Consider the following 19,469-nt stretch of genomic DNA (forward strand, 5'->3'; position numbering starts at 1 on the left):
CTTTTTTTTTAAGGATGGGAAATCATCAAATGACCTCTCCCGCTCTGGGTGGAACGGAAGGGAGTGTCAGACTTTTACTGACTAAAACCCACCTCGTTCCTTCAGTTGCCCTTTGCGTTCCGGGGCCACGGCATCTCGTTAGAACTTTCCCGCAGCCCCGGCTCAGTTTATCCCGTTTCCCCCCCTTGGGGGTTGACATTTCAAAAATCCCTTCTTAGTGCTCACTTATGTTACTAAAGGAACCTCTGTTCAAAATCTCAGACTCCTATACCGAGCGGTTTCGGCTGTGCGTTAATAAATCAGTCACCCAATCGCACCCCCTAAATCACGATTGGAGGGTAGTTTGAAAAAACTTATAATGTCAAACATATTTACTTGCCTATGTAAGTGTTCATGCCAAGTTTCAAGTTTATAAACCCAAGGAATAAGATTTTTCATAGAAACGTTTTTACCCCTTTTCCCCCCCTTGGGGGTTGAATTTCCAAAAATCCTTTCTTAGTGCTCCCCTACATATCCCAAGGAAACCTACATTCCAAATTTCAGCTGTCTACGACCAGTAGTTTCGACTGTGCGTTGTCTGTCAGTCAGTCACTCAGTAACGGAAGAGTTTTATATATATAGATATTATTGTAGATCTATGCAATTTATACTAACTTTTATCCCTCACTCCAAATTACATGTTACACGTCACTATATAATTTAGCTCGTAAGTTCGTACTAACCACCCTTTTAAATGGTAAACCTTCTGAAAAATTGTTCTACTTATGAATTGTATGTACTTCTTCTTCAACCGCTGTGAGAGCATGGCGTACTGTTACACAGGCTTGAGTCTTTAACAGACGCCAGTCTCCACCAATATTTTGTACATTTTTTGTAAATTTTCTGTGCCTACGGAGACGAAATAAATACTTTTTTACTTTTTACTTTACTTTTTACTTTATATATTTTTTTTTTTTGTTTTTTTTTTATTGGTGCCGTGTGGTTCCCGGCACCAATAAAAAAAAAGAATAGGACCACTCCATCTCTTTCCCATGGATGTCGTAAAAGGCGACTAAGGGATAGGCTTACAAACAAGGGATTCTTTTTTAGGCGACAGGCTAGCAACCTGTCACTATTTGAATCTCAATTCTATCATTAAGCCAAATAGCTGAACGTGGCCTTTCAGTCTTTTCAAGACTGTTGGCTCTGTCTACCCCGTAAGGGATATAGACGTAATGATATGTATGTATGTATGTATGTATTTTTTTTTATTTATTCATATTTATATTATTATAACATTATTATGGATGATTCTTTTCATACTGCTTGTAGTGAAAATGACTCCACATTTCACGACAGTGATTCACTTCACACTCTTTTAAATAATGACCTGTTACCTGTCAAAAAGTATTTTAATGTATGCCATATAAATGCACAGAGTGTACCAGCACATTATTCAAGTCTTCTGGATCTTGCTTTCGTTGAACACCTTGACGCAATTCTGATCTCTGAAACTTGGCTTAACTCTAGTTTGAACTCATCTTTTTTTACAGTTCCAGGATTTATAATCATAAGGAATGATCGTGGTATTGGTCGAGGCGGTGGTGTGGCCATATACTTACGTAGCCACTTTCCGTATAAGTTACTGAGCAAATCCACTTATTCACACACTGCATCCCCGGAGTACCTCTTTTTAGAAGTGGAAGTAAATCGGGTAAAATTGTTTCTTGGGGTTTTTTACTCCGCCCCCAATGTTTCTCGTTCTAATCTCTATTCTTGTTTCGAATTAGCCTTTGAGCCTTTTGTTGCTTTTCACTCTCATTTCTTATTGCTCGGCGATTTTAATAATAACATGTTAGACGACTCCCTCTCTTCGAAATTTCTTCAACTCTCTAATTCGTTCAACCTTTCTGTTCTCCACCTTAACGCTACACATCAGAATCTACATACTGATGACACTTTAACATCTTCAATCTCTGATGTCCTTCTACACGGTCAGTATCCGGCCCCTGAGTTCTCAGCTCATGACCTAATCTATGCGTCATACAACATTCATACTAGAAAACACAAGCCTGCTGCTGTGTTGATGCGCAATTATGCTAGACTCAACGTGGAAGCCCTCTGTGTAGACGCCGCTGGCACTGACTGGAGCACGATCGTGGCAGCCGACTCCATAAATGAGAAGGTAAGCCTATTGAATGAGACCATTGTTACACTGTTTGATCGTCATGCCCCGCTTCGTATGGTTAAACTTAAAAGACCACCATGTCCATGGATCACTCTGGCAGTTCGAATGGCTATGAGAAAGCGCAATAAAGCATTCAGCAAGTTTAAGCGCGAACGCTCAGAGATTAACTGGACTTTCTACAAAGAGGCAAGAAATCGTTGCAACCAGATGGTAAGATCTGCTAAACGTCATTACTTTCATGACCATATATCCAAAATCCGCGGCAGATACCTGGAAGTTTCTCAAAAGTCTTGGGTTTGGTAAAAGTGTATCCAAGGCTCTTAACCTTCCTTTCTCCTCTGATGACATCAATGCTCACTTTTCGTCTGCCTCCTGCCTTGATGATACTACTAGAACACAAACCATTTCTAATATTACTTCTATGCCACTCCTTCTTTCCGAGTCTTTTTTTTTCTCTTTGGTATCTTCTGACGATGTGCGCAAAGCATTATTTTCCATTAAATCTAAGGCTGTTGGTCATGATGCTATTAGTCATCAAATGGTTTTGCTCCTTCTTGATTTCATTCTCCCTGTTCTTACCCATATAATAAATTTTTCGCTGAGTACGGGAGCATTCCCTTCCTTGTGGCGTAAAGCTTTTGTGCTGCCCTTGCCAAAAATCACCAACCCCACTTCATTAAGTGACATTCGGCCTATTTCTATTTTGCCTTATTTTTCAAAAGTTCTTGAAATACTTGCTCTATCCCAATTATCTTCCCTTGTCATGTCCAACAGCCTGCTTAGCCATTTTCAGTCTGGATTCCGCCTTGGTCATAGCACCAGTACTGCCCTGCTCAAGGTTACTGAGGACATTAGACTTGGTATGGACCACGGTAAGATAACTGTGCTTGTCCTTATAGATTTCTCCAACGCATTCAACACAGTTGATTACGAAGTCCTGCTAGCGCTTATGTCACTCTATAATCTCTCCACGACCGTCCTAGATTGGCTGTCATCCTATCTCCGCGGTCGACAACAAGCTGTCCGCCTCGACCAGACCCTTTCTTCGTGGCGAGATCTGTCTTCTGGTGTCCCTCAGGGTGGAATCCTGTCTCCACTACTCTTCTCTATTTTCATTGATTCCCTTACGACTTTCCACTTCTTACCATCTATATGCTGACGATCTTCAACTTTACCATTCATGCGATGCTAACGATATTAACTCAGCTGTAGCGCTGTTAAATAATGATCTGTATCACATTGCTGAGTGGTCGAAAGAGTTTGGTATCTTTGTGAACCCGAAAAAGTGTCAGGCTATCATTGTGGGTAGTTCTGGGCAACTTAGCAAGTTAAATTGTGAACTGTGTCTCCTATTAAATTTGGTCATAATAATATTCCTTACTGCCCTAGCGTCAAAGATCTTGGGTTGCATATTAACCCCACTTTCAGCTGGGTAAATCAAGTTACCGAAGTAAGCCGTAAAGTAACTGGTACGTTCTTCGTTCTCTCTACAGATTTAAAAATTTCCTCCCTCAGAACACCAAAAAATTACTCTGTCAATCCCTTATCCTATCTTTAATTGACTATGCAGATGTATGTTACTGTGACTTGAACCAGCAACTTGTCTTAAAGCTGGATAGACTAGCCAATAATTGCATTCGTTTCATATTTGGTTTACAAAAATATGACCATGTCTCCTCTTTTCGTTCTCAGCTTGGTTGGCTGCCTATTCCTCTTCGTCGCAAAGCTAGAATCCTATCCATGCTGTATACAATTCTCAACGACCCTTGCGCTCCAGATTATCTTAAATCGAAGTTCCCACTTTTAAGCGCTACCCACGCTCGATCTCTTCGCTCTTCTGAAAACCTTCTTCTGGCCACTCCTGCTCACTGCCTGGGATTCATGTCGAATTCATTCCAATTGCAAGCCATTAGATTGTGGAATTCTCTTCCTGAATCTATTCGGAAGGCGCCTAATAGATTTGCATTCAGGGAGCAAGTCCATGATCTTCTTTTTGACCAGTAGATTTCCTTAAACTTTACACAATCATCCAATGTATGTAGTATGTGTATGTTTATTTTATATGGAGTATATATGTTGCAGTCAAAACTCTTAACCAGTCAAAAGTACTATTGACTAACAAATTCAGTCAAAAGTACTTTTGACTGAACAGGTTGGTCAATAGTACTTTTGACTGAAAATTATGGTTATTAGTACTTTTGACTGCAAATTTACGGGTAAAAGTACTTTTGACTGACGCTCTTCGTCAAAAGTAGTTTTAACTGGAATAAAGCATCAGTCAAAAGCATTAATTCGTTAGATGTGAATGAAAAAGATATTTATTAAATGTAAAATCGTTTATTACGAAAAAATTGACATTGCAAACAATACAAAGAAAAGATACACTTAAAAATTCAAACTAAAGTAGGTAATCAAAAATTATACAAGTTAATTTACAGTTTATCGCTTTTCTTAAATAATTTTTAACTATAATTGAAATTTAAAAATCAAAACATAATTCGTGATTGTATAATGAAACCTTGTAAATTATATATGTTTTACTTATTGCAAATTATTTGTGCATCGTAAGCAACATACGTGTTTTTTTTTAAACTTTACTAGGCTATCAGTCTACAGTGACGAATTATTTATTCATGCAACTCAGACTATTATGGCACTTTGAATTACACAGCAATCCTTTCTTCTTGCATAAACATTTGTTGTTTTTACAGCCCGTAGAACATACACATCGAGCATAACCTTGTCCTGTTCCGATAGCAGCGTTCTTTGCAGCTGTTCGTAATGTAACTGTTTTGTTGGGCACCTCATCCGGGCGGATAAATTTTTCTTTGCAGCCATCAAATTCGGATCTGGAAAATAAAATGATAAAAACAGGTTACTGTAGGTTTTAATTTAACTAACAAATACACACACGCTCACACGCATACACGCACACACATACAATTTTTTACTAACAAATACACACACGCTCACACGCACACACATGCTCACACATGCATACACACGCACCCACATGCACACACACACGCACACACATGCGCACACACACACGCACACACAAAAATTTTAACTAACAAATACACACACGCTCGCATACGCACACACACAAACAAATTCATTTATATTAACAAATTCACTAATTAGACTCACATTAAATTTTAATAAGTAGGTACGTACCTGCAGTACAATTTCTCTAAAATCCCACTCTTTGTCCCAATTCTGTATAACTGTTCACAAGTAACTTCTAATACAACTCCAATTAAATTACGAAGGTCTGCCTTTCCTTTGTCTACGTCTGGGATTGGTATGGTCACATTGTCTCCGACGTTGAGTGGTGGATGAGATTGATCGCTTGCTGTTTTCATTCTCTTTGCTTGTTTTACTAAATTCAAATGCGCTTTTTCTCTTGCTTCCAATATCATTGATTCGTTACTGTTGTGTTCAAATATTTCTTCTTGTTCTTTGTTTTCTTCTTGTTCCTTATTTTCTTCTTGTTCTTTACCTGTCTTTTTTGTTTCAATTTTTTCTTGTTTATCTAGGTTCTCTTCATTATCATCGAAGTTTTGATCCATTTCTGTGATTGCAACTTGTAAGTCTTCTTCATTGTGCAATCCACTTATAATTTCCATAGGTAGATTAGATGTTGTAAGCCCCACTTTAGGTTCCATTCCAAACATTGCTTTATACGGAGACTGCTTTATCCCTGAGTGAAATGCTCTGTTCTTCATAAATTGAACAAATTTTAGTCCATTCGACCAGTTAGTGGTTTTATTGTCTTCCATCCAAGATGCGAGCATTTTTTCGACATCTTGATTAGCCCTTTCCACGGAACCTTGACTTTGCTATGACGTGGTTTCCCAGTTACTAGTTTTAGCTCCGGCCAATATGATGTTAATTCTTTTATAACTGAGTTAACAAACTCTCTGCCATTATCTGAGTGCTAAATACATGGTGCTCCAAAGGTCAAAAAAATATCCATTAATTGATATGCAACTTCAGTAGCCCTTTTTGATGTCAGTGGTCGCAAAATTACAAATTTAGTTAAATGATCCTGATAAACCATAATAAATTTATGCCCGCGATCTTCTTGCGACTGCATGTCAATAAGGTCGACTTGGCAGCGGCTGTTCATTTCAGAGTGCAGGATCGGTTTCGAAACCAAACCCCTCCTTTTCTTGCTTTTCTTCCTTTGGCATACTTCGCACATTGACAAATATGTGGCGCCATCTCTACGCCACTCGTCAACAACATCAAATCACACAACAACTGTCAATCATCTCGAAGAAATCGACGTGCTCAGCCAATAGCAGCGAAGAACCTAAATCGCGATTTCAGAGATTTCACGGATTGGAGCTATATATACAACCTCCGACACAACATCGTCGGAGCCGCGGTTCCCCAGGCATAACACCTAGCCTGGCGGAAGATCTTCCCTTTGGTGGCGGTCGAGCCGAATCATCGCTCCCGCTACAAATATATATTAATCATTTCTTTTGTTACATTAGCGTACTTTTTTGCCGTTTCGTTCTTAAGTCTATCGCGACCACCATGCCCTATAGAAATATGAGCAGCATCAATAATGTCGTAGATTTCCTCAGCCGGCAAAAAATATTTGACAGGTTCTGTGTTCGTAACTTTGGAGAGAGAGAGATTCTCCAGGGTTTGTAGGTAGTGAAGTAATACTCCGTTTCAGAAGGTGAGAATGGAATGGTTTATTTACAAAAGTTGGACATATTTATATAAAACTATTTACAATGGAAAAGGCATGGACGAATCAAAAATACGGAATTATAACCAATGATAAAGAGAAGTTATTTGTAACAAATCAGAAATATCGAATTATAGCCAATGGTGTGAGCGTATTTACAATAGGAAATCTATCTAAAAGTTTTTGAGGATAATAAAATGAATTTGCATAGATTTCTGAGAATTTTGCATTGCTGTCTCTTGAGTCTGGATAGCTCCGTCCCGTTTCCGCTACACGTGTCGAGCTTGAGTTTCTGTGACGCCCGGTGCGGCCGCAGGCGCGCCGAGGGCGCCACGTGCGGTGTGCACGCGATGTTTGTTGGGCGAAACTTGCTTGCGTATAAAACCGTCTTGCTGCTTGCTCCCCGCCTCAGTGTTAATTTGAACTTGCGGCGTGAGGTCGCGCTCGTGATGCTCTCGCGAAGTGCAGTGTGCGCGTCGAACTCTTGACTTGTGTTGTTTCGGACGGAGATCCGATGGACAATAATGCAGTGTGGAGAATTGGCGTGTGAAGATGCTGATGCTGCCTGGAAGAACTGCTGATGCACGATGTGTGGCATGTCAATGTGCACGCGCTCACAAACAGTTCTTTTCAGAACTAGCTTCTTCTGGTTTCTGGGCAACGAAGTCGGCATGATATTAAAGTGCTTGATTTGTTTTATTCATCTCTTATATATATATGTATTATATCTATTATATCCTGGTAATGTTTTGGTAATTGAATGGTAAATATTGTGAAGGTAACTGTTGTTCTTGTTATTCGGTAAGGTAAGCTTGTTGGTAAGTATGTTGGTACTTGATGGTAAGTATGCTGGTAGCCACAGTACTCCCCCTCAAGTGAAACGTACCGGCAACCTGACGGCACGGCCGACACGAGTTTTCTTGTCCGTTTGCTGTGGTGTCATGTTGCTCGTATTAACCGGAGCGGGAATTTTCTGTGGTGAGGTACTTTCTTGCGCCTGTGCCTTAGTGATAGCTTGACCTTGACCTAGTGTAGCTTGAACTTGTGTTGACATTGTTGATGAATTTGCGATGTCGTTGTCTTGCAATAGGTAGGCAGGCTTGAGTCGGTCTATTGAAATGTTCGACTCGCGATCCGGTAGTTGAATTGTGTAGTACTTGTCCGTTAGTCTCTTGATAACACGATAAGGGCCTTCGTATGGTGATTGAAGTGACTTCTTAACGGCGTCGACACGAACAAATACGTATGTGCAATCTTGTAGGTCTTTATGAATGAAGATGCGTGGATTGCTGTTGTGATGTACTGTTGACTGTTGCGGGCTATGTTCTTTGATGGTAGATCGTAGTTTTTCGACGAAGTTGTAGTCCATTGATGTAGGTATTGATGACGTAGTGAAAAATTCACCCGGTAGACGTAAGTTATAGCCATATGTGAGTTCGGCTGGGCTAACTTCAGCGTCTGTGCGTAGGGTGGCGCGTAATCCGAATAGGACTGTAGGTAACTCGTCGATCCATGACCTTGAACTTGATAGCCGGGTGCGTAGTGCGGTCTTCAGTGTTCTGTGCCAGCGTTCGACGATACCGTTTGATTGCGGATGGTATGCTGTAGTGCGATTTTTGGAGATTCCCATAAGCTTCATAAGGTTGTTGAAAAGTTGACTTTCGAACTGACGTCCTTGGTCGCTGGTGAGTGGCATAGGGCATCCGAATCTCGTAATCCAGTGGTTGTAAATTACTTCGGTAACTTTGTCAGCTGTTATTTCTTCGGTAGGTATTGCTTCGGGCCATTTCGTTGCTCGGTCAATCATGGTTACTAGGTAGCGATAACCTTGAGGCGTCGTAGGTAGCGGTCCGACGATGTCCACGTGTACGTGTCGAAATCGTTCAGTTGGCGGGAATTTCGAAACTTCGCTGTAGGTATGGCGTTGAACTTTGTTTTTTTGACAATCGATGCAGCTTTTCGTCCATCTCGAGATGTCGCTATTCATTGACGGCCAAAAATATTTTTGAGATGCCATCTTCCGTGTTGTTCGTGTACCGGGGTGGTTGATGTTGTGTACACTCTTGAATACTTCTTCACGATATTGTTCGGGGATGTATGGTCGTATGTTCGATGTTGATGTTTCGCAGTAGAGTTCGACGTCGGTGTTGGGAATAATGATTTTCTTGAGACAGATGTTATCTTGTTTTTGTAAGTCGGGTACAGATGTGTCTTCTTGTTGGGCTTTTGCAATTTCTTCGTAATTAATTGTAGACGGGAATGATACTGCTTCTATGCGACTTAGGGCATCGGCTACGATGTTGTTTTTTCCGCTCACATGGCGTATGTCGGTTGTGAACTCGCTGATGAATAGGAGTTGTCGGGTACGGCGTGGCGTTTCTGTAGTCGACGTTATTTTGTGCATAGCGAACGTAAGAGGTTTGTGATCGGTGAAGATGATCAGTGGACGTCCCTCGAACATTTTTCGGAAGTGTTTTACGGCCATGTAGATTGCTTGTAGTTCTCTGTCGTATGTTGAATATTTTGTTTGTGCGCTGGAAAACTTCTTAGAAAAATAGCCAAGTGGTTGCCATTTTTCGTCGATGTATTGTTGTAGCACGGCGCCAGCTGATTTATCCGAAGCGTCGCAAAATAGGGCGTAAGTAGCATCGTGGGACGGGTGGGCGAGTAAAGCAGCGTTGCATATGCTGTTTTTACATGCTTCGAATGCGTCCGATGATTCTTGTGTCCATTGTATGACGGTTTTGTCACGTTTCTTGACGTTGTGGAGATGTGCATTGAGTGGTGCTTGGATAGATGCGGCGTTAGGTATGTGATCGCGGTAAAAATTCAACATACCGAGAAAACGACGTAGCTCTTCGATAGTGTTGGGCTTGGGGTATTTTGAGATGATGTCTACCTTTTCAGCTGGTGGTTTGATACCATCTTTGGATACGATGTAGCCCAAGAACTTTACTTCAGGTTGGCCAAAGTGACATTTTGCTGGGTTGATGGTAATGCCATGTTCTTCAAGTCGTTCGAGTACTTGCCGTAGGTGTTCACGGTGCTGGGTTTCGTTTTCTGATGCTATGAGTACGTCGTCGATGAATGGAAAGACGAAAGGTTGTCCTCTGAGTACTTGGTGGATGAATCGTTGGAAAGTTTGACCTGCGTTCTTGAGACCTGGACACATTCGTGGGAATTCGAATAGTCCCATCGGTGTGATGATGGCTGTCTTCTCGATGTCTTCCTCACGAACCATCAGTTGTTGATAAGCTCGATTTAAATCCAAAACTGAGAATATGGTCTTCCCGGCAAGCTGGTAGGTGAAGTCTTTAACCCTTGGAACTGGATAGCGGTCGGGTTTGGTGATCGCGTTGAGACGGCGATAATCACCACAGACTCTGATGTCTCCGTTCTTCTTTGGTACGACGTGAAGTGGTGATGACCATGGGCTCTTGCTGGGTCGACAAAGTCCTTGTTCAATCATATTTTGGAACTCTTGTTTGACTTTCTCGTAGCGATGAGGTGGTATGGGACGAGCTCGGCAGTGCACAGGTTGACCTTCGGTTTCGATGTAATGTTGAACGTTGATCTTGCTATTGTTGATATTCATGGCGGTGAGACGAGTAATTCCGGGATAATCGGCGAGTATCGCGTGATACGAATTATTCGAGTCAATACTGCGTATTGTAGGTACAGATGTTGCTCGAACAGGGGCGTTGACCTTTAAACTCGTAACGTTGTCGATTAGTCTTTTGTTTTTGAGATCGACGATGAGTTGATGATGTTTGAGAAAATCGGCTCCCAGGATCGGCTTCGATACGTCTGCGACGATGAATTTCCACTTGTATGGACGACGTAGGTTGAGATCAAGTTCAAGTGTTTTTTCGCCGTATGTTGATATGACGGTGTTGTTGGCGGCATACAGCTTGTAGGGTAGCGGCTTAGTTAGGCTGGTTTTTAGCCTAGGTATAGCCGAAATGTTCGCACCGGTGTCCACCAGGAAAGATAAACCAGTTTTTTTGTCTGTGACGAATAGGCGGTATGTACATGGGAGAACGCTGGGTTCCGCCTCGGCCAACGTTCGGTCTAGTTTTCCGGCTTCTCGTTTTTCGTGATGTAGGCACAGGGCGATGTACATTTTCTCGCTTGTGCTCCAAAACGTCGGTGGTAAAAACAATGCAGCGATGGCGAATTATCTCGTGAGTTTGGACGAGAATAGTTGCGGTTCCGGGACTGGGATCGATTTTTTTGGTAATTGTTGTTGTTGTATGGCGGTCTTGATTTCAGTTCTGCGATTTCGACGGAAAGTTTTCTTAACTCGTTGATGAGAAATTGTGTATCTGACGATTGCGATGATGACTGGGCTTGTGATGATGATGGCGACGATGTAGTATTATTGACGGCGGAAATTTCCCGATGTTGCTCCATCATTTTGTCGGCAAGTAGGGCAAGCTCTTCCAGTGCGGTTGTCGTGCTAAATGATTCGCTTACGGCGAGGACAGAGCGAATATGTGCCGGTAGGTGGTTGGTCCACATGAGTCGTAGTGTGGCGTCGGGAATTCTGTCTCGAGCGAGATCGCGCATCCGCCGTAGCAGGTGGGTCGGCTTCTGGTCGCCTAGTTCCATTTCGGACAGAAGCTTTTGGAATTGCCTGCTGTCCGATTCTTCGTAGGCGGTGATGAGACGCTCCTTGATAGCTTGGTATGGGTTCGTCTCTGGTGGATTGTAGAGGAGGTCGCTGATTTGCTCTATGTCTTGTTTTTCGAGACGAGCGATGACCATCTGCGCCATCTTTTGTTCACTCTTCTTTTGGTCGTGGGTGGCAGCCTCGAAACTGTAGAACCATAGACGTGGTCGGTCGCGCCAGAATGGTGGTATCCGCAGAGCGAGGGATATGTTGGCGATTTCGGGCTGGTTGTGGACGTGGGCTGGATCGGGCTGTGTGGTCTGCGATGCGGCGGCGGCGGCGGCATTTGCGGCAGATTTTTCGGCGTCCATGTTGATTCCTTCTTTGTTGCAGTCGGGCAGAGATTCCGCGTTGAAATTTTTCTTTTGGAATTTTTCCGCTGGGCCGACGAGCAGGGATTCTTCTTCTTGATGTTGTTCAGTCGGAGGTCACCAATTTGGAGAGAGAGAGATTCTCCAGGGTTTGTAGGTAGTGAAGTAATACTCCGTTTCAGAAGGTGAGAATGGAATGGTTTATTTACAAAAGTTGGACATATTTATATAAAACTATTTACAATGGAAAAGGCATGGACGAATCAAAAATACGGAATTATAACCAATGATAAAGAGAAGTTATTTGTAACAAATCAGAAATATCGAATTATAGCCAATGGTGTGAGCGTATTTACAATAGGAAATCTATCTAAAAGTTTTTGAGGATAATAAAATGAATTTGCATAGATTTTTGAGAATTTTGCATTGCTGTCTCTTGAGTCTGGATAGCTCCGTCCCGTTTCCGCTACACGTGTCGAGCTTGAGTTTCTGTGACGCCCGGTGCGGCCGCAGGCGCGCCGAGGGCGCCACGTGCGGTGTGCACGCGATGTTTGTTGGGCGAAACTTGCTTGCGTATAAAACCGTCTTGCTGCTTGCTCCCCGCCTCAGTGTTAATTTGAACTTGCGGCGTGAGGTCGCGCTCGTGATGCTCTCGCGAAGTGCAGTGTGCGCGTCGAACTCTTGACTTGTGTTGTTTCGGACGGAGATCCGATGGACAATAATGCAGTGTGGAGAATTGGCGTGTGAAGATGCTGATGCTGCCTGGAAGAACTGCTGATGCACGATGTGTGGCATGTCAATGTGCACGCGCTCACAAACAGTTCTTTTCAGAACTAGCTTCTTCTGGTTTCTGGGCAACGAAGTCGGCATGATATTAAAGTGCTTGATTTGTTTTATTCATCTCTTATATATATATGTATTATATCTATTATATCCTGGTAATGTTTTGGTAATTGAATGGTAAATATTGTGAAGGTAACTGTTGTTCTTGTTATTCGGTAAGGTAAGCTTGTTGGTAAGTATGTTGGTACTTGATGGTAAGTATGCTGGTAGCCACAGTAACTAATTTTTTTATACCACAAACTTCAATGATGTTGAAGCGTTTTAATCTACTGTACTGTAATGGTGTTTTCTTTTCATCAAATTTCGCGTCTTCCACATCCATTGCAAACTTTTCAAATTTTTCTTTTGTCATAACATTAAAATGACTATCTTTCATATCTTCTAACGCTAAAAGTCTTTGCAAAAAGCGTTCTTTCTTTTCATACTCACTCATTTTGATTCTAATATCAGCACGTTATCCACAAATGATGAGTAATATAAAAGTTTATTTACGAGCGTTTGTCGTTATTTTTATCGACCACCTTAACTTTTTAAGAGTTTTGACTGATACAACCAGTCAAAACTACTTTTGACGGAATCACTTAGTCAAAAGTACTTTTAACCAGCTCTATTGGGCAAAAGTAGTTTTAACTGTTATTTTAGTTAAAAGTATTGTTGACTAAAGCATACGGTCAAAAGTACTTTTGACTGATTTTGCTAGTCAATAGTACTTAACCAGTTACTACTTACTATCTAAAACTGTATTTATGGATTGATATACCACCTCGCTCCCATAAATTTTTTCCAAAATACTTAAATTAATAGCAGCTGCTTGCTCATTTTTGGGTGTTAGGATTGCTCGCTCGCATATCCAAGAATCCTCGTGATGAATTATTTGAGATAGGTTTGAGATATAAACGAAATGAATAAGTTCCTCCACCGAAGTAACTACTTGACAGAGGTTCTCTGGCAGAGTCACCAATCCGTTCGATTCAGGCAACGTACTATAACCGATTTTTAATAACACATCTGAGAATTCTTGCGCTCGAGGATTACCACCCATATTCTCCCATATTACGTGTTAGACTTAATTTCCTAACCTGAGGCCAGAGTACGGAACGTTTGAGACATGCGCTTACTTCATCAGCTCTAGTACCTCGGCTTATGACGGGTAGAGTCTGGTGGAAATCACCACAAAATAATACAGTGGTACCTCCTATAATGTGATTGTTTCGCCGGATATTTTTAAGCGTACGGTCGACTGCTTCCACTGCTTTTTTATGAGCCATGGTGCATTCGTCCCAAACGATTAGGCTACATTCTGCTAGTATTTTTGCTTTGTCGCTGTTCCGGGACACTGCACTGCACAAACTGGAGTCTCATTTATATCCAGGTCCAAAGGGATCTTGAACATAGTGTGCGCTGTTTTCCCTCTAGGTAATAAGGTGGCAGCTATCCCCGAAGACGGAACAGCTAACGCTATCTTTCCTTGCCTTCTGACCTCAGCCAGTAATAAGCGAGTCAAAAAGGTTTTGCCTGTACCACCGGGCGCGTCAAGGAAAAATGTTTCACCCTGTTCTTCGTTAACACTTCACAATACGTTGTCAAACACAGACTTTTGCTCATCGGAAATCATCCCAATACCATTATTTACGATCTCAGCCATTGCAACAGCGTCATAACTTGTATCTGCTGAATATTTGCGACTCACTTGTGGATCGTCAGAGGTTTCCTGTGGTTCCGGAAGACCGTAGTGACTCAAAGAATGGCCATCAATTGATAAGACAACATCTTGAAGCGAACAAAGGCAATGATTGATAACTCTTTCATCAGATACAGTTACATTATCTCCATAAGAATTTTTAATTAATTAAAAAATTTGCCAGCGGCTACAATCGTGTTATTTCTTAAATTCTCATGAGGCGCCATCTCGTATCGGGTGGTCAAAAAATAAATATCTAAACCACGGGAACTAAATAAACAAAGCAAATTGAATTAAATAAATAAAGTGCTATTTTTTTATAATTTTTTTTAATCACTATCCATACATATAATAATTAATTATTTATGGCTTTTTATATCGATTCAAATATTTATGGCTTTTTATATCGATTCAATTTGTAATAGCTCCACCTCCTGCCGAGACCTGTTCATGGATATATTTATTTATTTAGACTTCATGCACGTAAAATGTACAACAGGTGGACTTAATGCCACAAGGCATTCTCTGCCAGTCGAACCTTTGGACCAAACTGAGATGGATGTACGGGTAGTGCGATAACTGTAAAATAGAAAATTATATAAATATGAATAATAATAGGTTACTTATGTAATACACTTGCATATAATATATTACAAACATAAGTATGACTAGTTTATACCAACATATATATATATATATATATGTCGGATAATGGGAGCATCTCTGTAGCATAAGTTTCATATGATCGTCGATAGATGGCGTAGCTAGATGGATTTTCCGCTAAGAAAACATTCAATGGCGTTTGTTAACTTATTTTTTGTAACTTTATTTAACTGTGGGGTAGTTACGTTATTGTTATTCGATTATTAAGTACTTTTGTGTCTCGGAATAAAACTGTTTAATAGTGAAAGTGTTTTTCGTTGCCTGATTACCCACTCAACGCCCACGAAATGAATAATGAGAAAACAAATGTTTACAATGAGCCTTCGAAGTCGCCTCCGGCCACCGTCGACGCGACATCAGAAGTGGGATACCTTCAGGCACGAAATAATTCCACGAGTTTACCCGGATTAGACGAATCTCTTCTGCATGTTCTTCTGGAGTCGCAGAACAGAAATATGATGAGCCTGATCGATGCAATAAAACCGTCTGCATCTGCTCAAAGGATTTCTCTGCCCGAATTCGACCCGGACAAGTCCGACAACGACCCTCGTGCATGGTGTGATACCGTTGACCTCTGCGTGGCTGATCGTGATCTATGTGGCAGTGCTTTGATAATTTATACTGAGTAAAGCGCTAAAAGGAAGTGCCTCACGATGGCTATCGCAAGTGTCTTATGCTGGGATAACTTGGCCGGAATTCAAGGACATTTTTAAGGCTAGATATGACTGTATCGAGACACCAGCAGCAACGCTGATTAATCTGCAAAATAGTCGCCCAAAGGAAGGTGAATGTTATGCCGCTTATGCTTCCCGTCTGATGACTTCGCTATCGCTATCGCTACGAAAGAGCAATACCGTGTCATCGGCACTCGACGGGCCCAATGACAGCAAGCGCATGAAGCCTTATTTGCCAAGCACCTTCAAATGCAACTACTGTGGCAAACCTGGACACCGAGCAGCAGACTGCCGTCAGCGACGCGATGTGAAGCGGACCACCAGCGGTCCTTCGGCAACGCCTTCAACTAGTACCGGACGAGAGAAGCAGGACCTGACATGCTTCAAATGCGGTGGCAAGGGTCACTACGCATCAAGGTGTACTCAGCGAGCAACCAGCGGCAGCGACAAGGGATTGTCGAGCAACGGTGCATCAACCAACGCGGCCAGCCAACGACGGGTAGATGTATGCTTCGTGAGCAATCCACGTGGTCACTTGATTAATAATGGTGAGTCGTTCCTTTTTCACTATGACTCTGGGGCCGAATGTTCTCTCATCAAAGAATGTGTTGCTTCCAAGTTTTCGGGAACACGATTTGATAATGTGATAACCCTCACGGGTATGGGGCAGTCTTCAATTCAAAGTTTAGTTCAAATTTTGGCTGAAGTTACAATAAATGCTATATCTATAGAGATACTTTTTCATGTTATCCAAGACAGTTTTCTTAGGAGTAACATTTTAATTGGAAGGGAAATATTGGATCAAGGTTTAACAATAAACATGAACTCGGATGAAATAATTTTGTCACGTAGAGTAGAAGTTAATACTTGTCTTGTCAACAATAACACCGATGAGCTTCCTGACTTTAGTAACATTAAGACTGACATTCCTGATCAATTTCGTACACAACTTCATACTATTCTTGACATGTTTTCGCGCCATTTTCCTCAAAATGTAGCAAGGTCACGAGTGACTACTGGGCAGCTCGAAATAAGTTTAGTTGACCCTAATCGTGTGGTGCAGCGCCGTCCTTACAGGATGAGCGTGGAAGAAAAGGCAATTATTCGAGAGAAGGTAAGGGAGCTTGAGGATGCAGGTGTTATTCGCCCGAGCTGCTCTCCATTCTCTAGCCCAGTGTTGCTGGTGAAGAAGAAGGATGGATCAGACCGCATGTGCGTCGATTACAGAGAGCTCAACGACAACACTGTGGCTGATAGGTACCCTCTTCCTTTAATATCTGACCAGATCGATAGACTTGGAGGTGCTAAGTGGTTCACCAGCCTCGATATGCTGAGCGGCTACCACCAGATTCCAGTTACTGAAGGGTCTATCGAGAGGACCTCGTTCGTAACTTGCGAGGGACAGTGGGAATATGTCACAATGCCTTTTGGATTGAAAAATGCGAGTTCCGTGTACCAAAGGGCAATCGTCAGGGCATTAGGTGAGTTGGTTAATGACTATGTGGTCTGTTACATCGATGACGTCCTGATCCTGGCAGATTCCGTGGAACAGGGTCTAGAGCGTCTACGAATAGTCCTTAGGGTACTATCTGAAGCTGGATTTTCCTTTAACCTTTCCAAGTGCAGCTTTCTAATGAATCGAATAGAGTTCCTTGGCTTTGTGGTACAGGATGGTAAAATTCAACCTAACCCCGGTAAGATTGAGGCTCTTACTAGGTTACCACCTCCACAAACCGTTACCCAGCTTCGCCAATTCATAGGCCTCGCATCATATTTTCGACAATTTGTGCCGCAATTTTCTACTGTGATGGCTCCGCTATTTAGATTAACTAGTGGTAAGAATAAATACTTAGAGTGGAAGCCCGAGCACGAAGAAATCCGTCAGAAAATCATTTCTCGACTTGTAAATGAACCAGTTTTGATGATCTTCAATCCAGCTCTTCCAATTGAGCTACATACGGATGCAAGCTCGGATGGATACGGTGCTATGTTAATCCAGAAACTTGAAGGTAAGCAGCATGTAGTAGCGTACTTTAGCCGGTGTACATCAGCACCAGAGTCAAGGTACCATTCTTTTGAACTGGAGACTCTGGCGGTGGTCAATGCGATAAAGCACTTTCGCCATTACCTGCAAGGCCGTAAGTTCACCGTAGTAACCGACAGTGCATCAGTTCGAGCTTCAAAAAGTAAGACTGATCTTTCTTCGCGAGTTCATAGGTGGTGGGTTTCGGCAATAAATTCGACTGTCAATCGTGTAACTAAAGCCAGTCCCTTAGAATTAATGATTGGGAAGGTTGCCCGACCGTTGAACTTAATGACTATTGATGAAGAGCCTATCGAAGTTGACTTAGATATGGTGAGAGAACAGGCGACCCAGGGCATAAAGGATAACGCTTCCTATGACAAGAAACGGTTCGACTCCAATAAGGCTAAGGTGCAAAAGTTTTCTGTAAGAGACTTTGTGCTTCTTGAAAATGAGGAAAGGAACCAGACTAAGCTGGATCCTAAGTTCAAAGGTCCCTTTAAGATAATTGAAGTTTTAGATGGAGATAGATACCTACTGAAATCTCTGAACTCTAACAGAACCTATAAGTATCCCCATGATCGTGTTAGGAGGATATCAGACCATCAAGTTCCCAAAGAGTTAGATAATACCGATGAAAATGATTTTGTTGATGATGATGATTGTTAGTTTGTTTGATGATACATGTCATGGTGCTGCTGATGGTACGGGTAACCGATGGACTGGATTACTCATGATTTAGATGGCCGATGGACCGAGCCATGTTAGTGTCCGATGGACTGGATACTATGAGTGTTCGATGGACTGAACACTGATGATTTGACGAGACATGATAGTATCCGATGGACTGGGTACTGAGGGAGCCGATGGACTGGCTCAAGTATGCGTACCCAGACTTGTGTCATTGATTTTTCTTTTCATTACTGTAGATTAGTACCAATTGGAATATGGGAACTTGTCGGTCAGATGTTCTAAATTAATGATTTTGGTTTTGTAAACAAAAGCCCTTGAATTATTTCTGGTCGGGATAGCCGAACGGTTTACTCTTTGTGTTTCGTTTTGTTCTCAGATGCAACACCCGAGGACGGGTGAAGACCATCAGGATGGCCGTGTCGGATAATGGGAGCATCTCTGTAGCATAAGTTCCATATGATCGTCGATAGATGGCGTAGCTAGATGGGTTTTCCGCTAAGAAAACATTCAATGGCGTTTGTTAACTTATTATTTGTTATTGTGTTAAATTAAAGATTAATCAGTACTCAATAATTATGATAATTCATGATTTGATTTTTGATAGTAATTTCTGCATTGTTTACGTAATAGATAACGGTTGCTATTTTTTTAATGTACTGCGCCGGAAACGCAAGCGCGCTTGTTGCACCCAAACGCGTTTGGACATGACCCTCTCAGTCGTTGTTTAAAGCCGTGCCTTTACACATCGTTTTTGAGGGACTTGTCTGTGACCGGGCAGTGACTATTTTTCTTTATTTAACTGTGGGGTAGTTACGTTATTGTTATTCGATTATTAAGTACTTTTGTGTCTCGTGTGTCTCGGAATAAAACTGTTTAATAGTGAAAGTGTTTTTCGTTGCCTGATTACCCACTCAACGCCCACGAAATGAATAATGAGAAAACAAATGTTTACAATGAGCCTCCGAAGTCGCCTCCGGCCACCGTCGACGCGACACATATATATATATATATATATATATATATATATATACATA

The 19,469-nt window shown here is 41.8% G+C and overlaps 1 protein-coding gene across 1 annotated transcript; it reads right to left on the bottom strand.

The window, feature by feature from the left end:
• Positions 1 to 4,772: 4,772 nt before the first annotated feature.
• LOC106141926 (uncharacterized) lies at positions 4,773 to 5,985 on the bottom strand. Its single transcript, XM_060954228.1, has 2 exons — positions 5,345 to 5,985; positions 4,773 to 5,016 (listed from the first exon to the last, which is right to left on the bottom strand). The coding sequence occupies exons 1-2, from the start codon at positions 5,962 to 5,964 to the stop codon at positions 4,791 to 4,793; spliced, it is 846 nt and encodes a 281-aa protein (XP_060810211.1). The 5' UTR covers positions 5,965 to 5,985; the 3' UTR covers positions 4,773 to 4,790.
• Positions 5,986 to 19,469: the final 13,484 nt, after the last annotated feature.

The sequence above is a fragment of the Amyelois transitella genome, chromosome W, assembly GCF_032362555.1.
Source record: "Amyelois transitella isolate CPQ chromosome W, ilAmyTran1.1, whole genome shotgun sequence".
NCBI lineage: Eukaryota > Metazoa > Arthropoda > Insecta > Lepidoptera > Pyralidae > Amyelois > Amyelois transitella.